This window comes from Ictalurus furcatus, chromosome 6 (assembly GCF_023375685.1).
Source record: "Ictalurus furcatus strain D&B chromosome 6, Billie_1.0, whole genome shotgun sequence".
Taxonomy (NCBI): Eukaryota; Metazoa; Chordata; class Actinopteri; order Siluriformes; family Ictaluridae; genus Ictalurus; species Ictalurus furcatus.
The window spans coordinates 21,299,909-21,307,500 of NC_071260.1; the positions used below are offsets into that span (position 1 = coordinate 21,299,909).

General features: G+C 40.1%; 1 protein-coding gene across 1 annotated transcript in view; it reads right to left on the reverse strand.

The window, feature by feature from the left end:
• pde11a (phosphodiesterase 11a) overlaps positions 1-4,721 on the reverse strand; it is a 70,667-nt gene extending 65,946 nt beyond the window's left edge. The window contains exons 1-2 of the mRNA XM_053627898.1: positions 3,157-4,721; positions 1,512-1,670 (exon numbers count right to left, since the gene is read on the reverse strand). Of these exons, the coding sequence (XP_053483873.1) occupies positions 1,512-1,670; positions 3,157-3,939 (942 nt within the window). The 5' untranslated portion in view covers positions 3,940-4,721. The remainder of the gene's footprint in view (positions 1-1,511; positions 1,671-3,156) is intronic.
• Between the last annotated feature and the right edge of the window lie 2,871 nt (positions 4,722-7,592).

Consider the following 7,592-nt stretch of genomic DNA (forward strand, 5'->3'; position numbering starts at 1 on the left):
ATACACTTACACTATGCACTGTGCACGCTACCATCTAGTGCAGCGTTTCTGCATCTAATCCAGTATCTCTGTATTACTTTTTATAGATGCAAAAAAAGCACAGAATTAAACTACAGTCCTCAGTGAATAATATATATTGTGGTGTGTGTCTGTGTGTATTGGGTTCTTTCCAGTCTTATATAATTGGACAAACAGTTGTGTAAAGTTTAGTCTTAAGTTTATATTTGTAACACTCAGTTTGTAGATTTTATTTTAAATAAATTAAAAAATGGTACTGAAATTCCCCCGCCCCATCCAACTAATCGAAAAAGTAATCGGCCAACTAATCAATTATGAAAATAATCGTTAGTTGCAGCCCTAAACTAGATATACATTGAAGAATGTGTAGTTAGTTAATTTACGATTATTCACTTGGGAAATTCTTTTATCCAAAGTAAACGTATCTAAAGTGACCCAGAATTCAATCCAAGAGCCTTGCAAATGTGAATTCACAAGCTTTCAACTAACACTGCTCCAACCTTAGTACAATATAATGCCTTTATAACACTGCTTCAGCAATCAGTACTGAGGCATTTTTTATGGTAATAAAAATATCCCGTTTTAACATTATACATACACTATACTGTACATAGTTCACCAATCTTGGAAGAGAGAGGCAGCTTGGTGGTACTGCAATTCAAAGTGTCAACCTTTACTAATTTACTGCTGAGTCCTAACAGTATCCATTTGTTTTCATTTAATAAATGCAAGTTGATCTATGACAAATTTGTGTCTCACTTCTCTTCAAAAGCCTCTCTTCTTTCATACTTAGGCAAAAAAGACAACCAAACTGAATTCACTGAGGGTTTGCAGTGGACGAAGCCTTAAAAAAGAATGAACAATGCCATCAACTCAAAGCCAGACATAATGTCACTGTGTGTAACTTCAGCACCCATGCACATATGATATACCAAGCAAGGCCCAATATGCAGTAAGTGGAACCTTTCATTATTGCATAACTGGATGGCAATTTGTGAACATCAAAGACCACCAGGAGCCCTTCAACCAACTGCCAGGGCCATGGACACTAATATGTGTGCACCTAGTTCCTTCCTAGTTCCTACATGACATGCCAGGCCAGGCACAGGTTAGCCCCCTCCACTGCAATGCAAACAGTCTCTCCAGACTACATGCTCCATAGTCAGAGCTCGACACTAACGGCAGGTAGAGGAACAGCATGCTGTCAACACTACCAACACCAATCCTTCACAGGCCATGCCATGAATCCCCACTTCAGTACCACAGTTATGGATCACCACAAAGGATCTGAACTGAAATCTAGGAACAGTGCTGGTCTTAGAAACAATTTACATAAATCCTAATAAACTCATCCAATAAATTATGGAATTTAGTCATATTGGTAGGTTCAACCGCTGCTTCTCCACAGCAATGTAACATCATAAATATGTCTAGTTTACTAAAACAATACAGCTGACCAGAGGTCGGAATATTAGCATGTGAAAATATGTTACCTTCTCATCATCCTCAGTGAACAGTGCGCCGCTAGGGCTCTTGTTGATGGCCTGTGCCACTCCTATGATCTCTCCATCACTGCTCCGGATGGGCATGCACAGCAGTGACTTGGTCTTATAACCTGTCAACTTATCAATCTCATCACTGAAACGATGGTCCTACGGAGGGAGAAAACATTACAGCATAATACTTTGTTATACAAGCATTTCAACTTTGGTCTATTATTGAATTATAGTATTAACAGTGATTCAGTAGGTACTACAAACCCCTCAGTGAGTCTGTACCCACCAAACAGATCCTGAGGAGTTCAGGGGTTACAATATGGCAGCTTAAGGTTTTGCAGCATATTGGGTGAATTCAGGTATATTGGGACATTAGGTAAAGTGGGACAGTTTCACATAGCGGGATTTTTTTTTAAGCCCTTCTGGAACTGTTTGATAAAACTAACATGACTTAAATCGTGTGACAATATATAATATAAGCGTGTGTGCCTGCTATCAAACATGAAGCTGACCCCACAAATCTTAAGGTAGGAAAAATTACATACGCTTTCACTTTTTTTTCCATAAGGTTAATTGTCATGACTAATATATTGTATATATTTATTATGCATATACTCAGTACATAGAGACAAATTAAGCATAAAGTTAGTTCAAATCATGTACAGATATGTATCATTTAATTATTTCAAGATGTCCCAAATGAACAAATATGTAATTAAGAAAAGGTTTTCGGTCAGTCTTGACAAAGCCATGCTTCTTTAGATTAGGATATAAACTAATCTATGTTTTCTTCCACTATTTGTTGTACTAATGACAAGAAAGCTTAGAAATTTGAATATTCAAAAACTGAATTCACCCTATCACTCACTATTGGGATACTTTTCATTCATCTTTTGAGTTTCCACCAACAGTGATTCTAGCAAATTTTTGCTAAATCTATCAAAATGTATCTCTTGTTGAGGATTATTTCTTGTGAATGAAATACTCATTAAACAGCATGCTGCTTTTCAGGACCTCTATGCAATTTGTGTTAAAGATAGTCCAGCGGATAATAACTGCAGGCACAGATGGCTATATTTCTCAAGTTATGTCATTCACATCTGATATGAATGGTTGTTAAAAGTGATGTTTTGTTATGATACGAAAGTTATCTTAGAAGCTGTCTTAGAAATATACTGACTCCCACATCCAAAGGCTTTCCCAACTTCACCTGTTTGAGATGACCATCTGTTGCCTGTTTCATAGTCAAGATTTATTTATTTTTGATTAGCCTACTTAAAGCTCACTAGAACCTCTCAACTCTTTAACAATGTATTTCGTTTGAGACTGTTTGAAAAACTCCCTTGTTAGTGAAAAGTCTGTGAAGATTGACAGACCAATTAATTGTAGTCCAAGTGTGCGAAAGATCATATAAGGGAGAAATGGAGAGAGTGCATTTTGTTAGGTAAGTTAATCAATTCAGCAATCGATAGCCTCGGCCAGCTCATTATTTTACAAATCTCATGAAGGTAGTTAATGATCAGCTTCTGGTAATGTTACATGACTGAAAAGAAAACACTTGACATCTTTGCCAAGCAAAGTAATGGCCTATAATCTCTCAAGAGAAAGATCCATCTTTTCTTGAGGTGTCACTCTTTCGCACCTGATACGCGTCGGGGATATTAACAGTCTCTCCATGCTCAGCAACATAACCTATAATCCCTTTCCCCCACGGAACCTGGACTTCATCCGAGTTGCTCAGGGATGGCAGGACGGTGGTCCCGGCGTGAACGTCAAAAAATTTGGACACCAGAGTCTTTTTATTCGCAGTGCCCTCCACCAGGAACAGCGAGCAGCGATCAGCATCCACCATGATGCACACAAACACCAAAATCTTGTAGCTCAGGCTGGTTAAATCCAGGTCATTGGAGATGTCTTTCACCAGCTCCAGGAAGAACTCGCGCTCGTTGTGCTCTTTGAGGTAATATTTGAAGTCCACGGCAGTGGAAGGGTACTGTGGGATGTTGACGCGCGACTCGAGCAGCGCGGACAGGATGTGTGCTGTAGTTGGGGGTAAGGAGCTGGCTTTCCTTAGTAAAGCGCGTCTCCGCATGCTGGTCAGCGGCTCCTGAGCTCGCGAGTTCACGTGCTCGTCGTACGTCCTGTTCGCGCTGACGGCTTTGGAGCGAGCGAAAGTTTTGCGCAGTTCTTTCTGTGATGCTCTCCGCTGCAGCCCGTCTCCCTTACTCGCCCAGCTGTCCTTACACACATGGGATTTCTCCGCTTCCGTGGTGGAATTCGTAGGGGTTTTATTTGCTTGGTGGCTTTTGAGCCATTTTTCTACCATGCTGTGTTTCCCTTTTCTGTTTAGATAGTCCTCAAACAATTCGGGGTGGTTATCCAGGAAAGTTTCAACGTCCGAAAACACCATATTAGGCACTGCCATGTTTTATCACTGTGGTTTCTCTGTACATAAGAAATCGCCTATTATGTAGGAAGTATGCGATATTATTATTAATGTTTAAAAGGCATAAATACGCACGAGACTTCGAGCCCGGTTTCTGCTGGAAGCGGACTAATAGAAAGCCATGCAACTTCAGCATCCGTTCTGGTCCGATTGGTTCTGACCTGCTCCGAAGTCCGCTTTCACTCCTCGCTTCCCCAACATCTCCACACAGTGTGGGACACGCCGAGGTTCTTGCTCGATGCTGTAATATGTGAGCGGACGTACCGGAGAGAACATTCTCTCAAATAACTTGAGCTTCCGCCTCATTGTGACTCGGAGCGCCGCATCAGCAACAGCGCAGTGGAGGAGCAGAGAGCAGAGCAGCGTGTCGTAGATCCGCCAGTGACGTCAGACGATGCGCTCCTTTATGTCCAGCCCACGTCACATCCATGTATTTCATGTCAGAGATGCTCTCAGCGATGTTAATCATAATGATTTGTTTCTTTACTCCTACAGACTCAGAACAAGCCATTTGGAGGTTGTCTTTCATATATCAGGCTACAATATATACTTATCCTCAAATCTGATTTTAGTTCCTTCCAACGTGTGTCCCTATGTTTTCAATAACTAGTGCTAATGTAGATCTAGATATACAATATGCATGGTGGTGAAACCTCTGCCTACTTAGGTTTAAAAAAAAACAACAACAACAACAAATGTATGATAAGATAGCATGATTGTCTCTCAGATGGCTAGTTTATAGACACGTGTAATACACTCCCTTATTGTGAGTTATAATATTCCCCCCTTTCTTATACTAATATCTTTGACAAAGAGTAGAAAACAAATAATGGTTCAACCAGAGTTTCAAGAAATTGCGGCCTCCAGTGGTTGTGGCAGATATTGCAGTTTAGTGATTAGATACAGCGGTCAAATGAATGAATGAATGGGTGGATGTATCACGACTGCATGTCAGTTTGCAGCAAAGACATCTTAGAATTTGTGACAAGATTTTAAAATTACTCTTCACCATGTGTCTCCGTCCAATCTGACAGATCGTGAGCAATTTTGTCAGGAAGAATGTCCAAATCTGATAGAGACATATCCCAGAAGATTTTCAGCCAAAAGTGGTATTGACCCAAAGGATGAAAGCCAACAAATTTCTGTAAAACGGCAAGGGTTTGAGATCAAATGATGAATATGAGATGATAGATCTCTGACATTTACATCAAGATGTGTCACCAAAAAAAATTAAATCATGGCACCTTTGCAAGAGGAAGAGTACTGGGACAGATCATCTTAAAGGAGACCTATTATGCCCCTTTGTACAAGATGTAATATAAGTCTCAGGTGTCCCCAGAATGTGTCTGTAAAGTTTCAGCTCAAAATATCCCACAGATCATTTATTATACCGTGCTGTAAATGCCCCATTTTGGGGTGGAAACAAAAACACAATGTTTTCGTGTGTCTACATAAATGCAAATGAGCTGCTGTGCCATGCCCCCTTTACAGAAGAGGGCTCTGCCTTTACAGCTCCAGCTTCCGCTACTACGGCAACAACAAATCAGGAGAATCAGTATGACTGACACCGTAAATACTGGTGTTCAGCCTTATGTGCATGAATTATACAGACAATAAGCGTTTTTGGGTTAAAAATAAAAATGATGACATAGCTCTGGTCTCTGTGAATACAATCAGAGACAATGGTAACTTTAGCTGCATTAGCCGTGGAATTTGCTAACAAGCACATTCGGAAAGGCGATTTGCAAACATTCACAAAATATAAAGTGCGATACTTACATCTTCTGCAAATGAAGCTGGATCTTGAACAGTTGGTACTGATCCATGCTTGAGAATAAACTTTCCAGCAAATGCTGCTTTGTATTCACCTTCATTCACAAAGAAGTCTGGTGTAAAATGATTCGAACAAACATATACTAATGTAACTATTTTCTGGGGCACATTTCCTTCAAAAATAAAACTACTCCACTGCGTCTTCAGTGGCTCTGATGCCGAGAGTACATGAAGACTCTTATGTTCATTCTTACAGCCAACAACAGAACACTTACAAAGCTTACGAAGCTGAGGCATTCATTCTTCACTATTGTTGGACTGTGTGCAGCTCACTCAGGGGAGGATCTATGATAATAGGGCATAGTCCGTCACCAATTATGGGCAGGGCCTGTTCCAACGTGACATCATTGGAGAGAAAATGCAAACGACTCATTTTGAGACACTGTTTATGATTTATGGAGAATATAAAAAAGGAGTGGGTGGATTTTTACCATTATAGGGTGGTTGTTTACACATACTGCTGACACACATTTATGTTCAAACACAATGTAAAAGTGAATTTTGCATTATAGGTCTCCTTTAAAGTAAATAACACTTAATATTTGTTTGCATATCCCTTGCCCCAAGATCACCAAACTGTTGCATTGTTTTGTTGTGATGCTCTTCCAGGATTCTACTGCAGCTTATTTCAGTTACTGTTTGTTTTGGGATGTTTCTCCCTTCAGTCTCCTTTTCAGGAGGTGAAATGCATGCTCAATTTGGGTACAGGTCTGGTGACTGACTTAGCCAGTCTAAAACCTTCCACTATTTTACTCTGATGAAGACTTTTGTTGTTTTGGCAATGTGTTTTCAATCCTGGTCCTGGGGACCCACAGCACTGCACATTTTGTATGTCTCTCATATCTGACATACTCAGCTCAGTTCATGAATCCCTCACCTAATGAACTGATGATTTGAATCAGGTGTGTTAAATAAAGGAGACATTCAAAATGTGCAGAATGGTGGGTCCCCAGGACCAAGATTGAAAACCATTGTTTTAGGTAATTGTCTTGCAGCATGATAAAGTTCTTCCCAATTAGATTGGATGCATTTCTCTGTAAATTGGCAGACAGAATATTTCTGTAGACTTCTGAATTAATTCTGCTGCTACCATCATGAGTTACATCATCAGTAAAGATTGGTGACAGTGTTCCAGAAGCAGCCATGCAAGCCCAAGCCATGACACTATGTCCACCATGTATGACTGATGGAGTTTGTATATCTTGGATCAAGAGCAGATCCATTCTTTCTCCACACTTTGGCCTTTCCATCAGTTTGGTTGAGGTTAATCTTGCTTAAAGCCCTTTTGTGGCTCATCTTCTTTGCAAATTCCACTCTGGCCTTCTGATTCTTAATGCTGATGAGTGGTTTGCATCTTGTATATTTCTGCTCTTGAAGTCTTTTTCAAAAGGTGGATTGTGTTACATTCACCCATGCCCTGTGGAGGTTGTTGGTAATGCCACTGACTGTTGTTTTGCGGTTTTTCTTCACAGCTCTTACAATGTTTCTGTCCTCAACTGTCATTGTTTTCATTGGCTGACCCATTCAGTGTCTGGTTGTTAGTACATCAGTGTTTTTCTTTCTTTTTTAGGACATTTCAAACTGTTGTACTATGCCCAATACTTGTGCAGTGGCTCTGATTGATTTTCCCTCTTTTTTCTCAGCTTCAGAATGGCTTGTTTTTCTCCCATATTCAGCTCTTTGTTCTTCATGTTGGTTTATCGTTTTTAACAACAATTCAGCCTTCACAGGTGAAACCCAGGGCTCAGCCCAAGAGGAGATATTTAGAGCTAATAAGTTTTTAAACAATCAGTCTACCA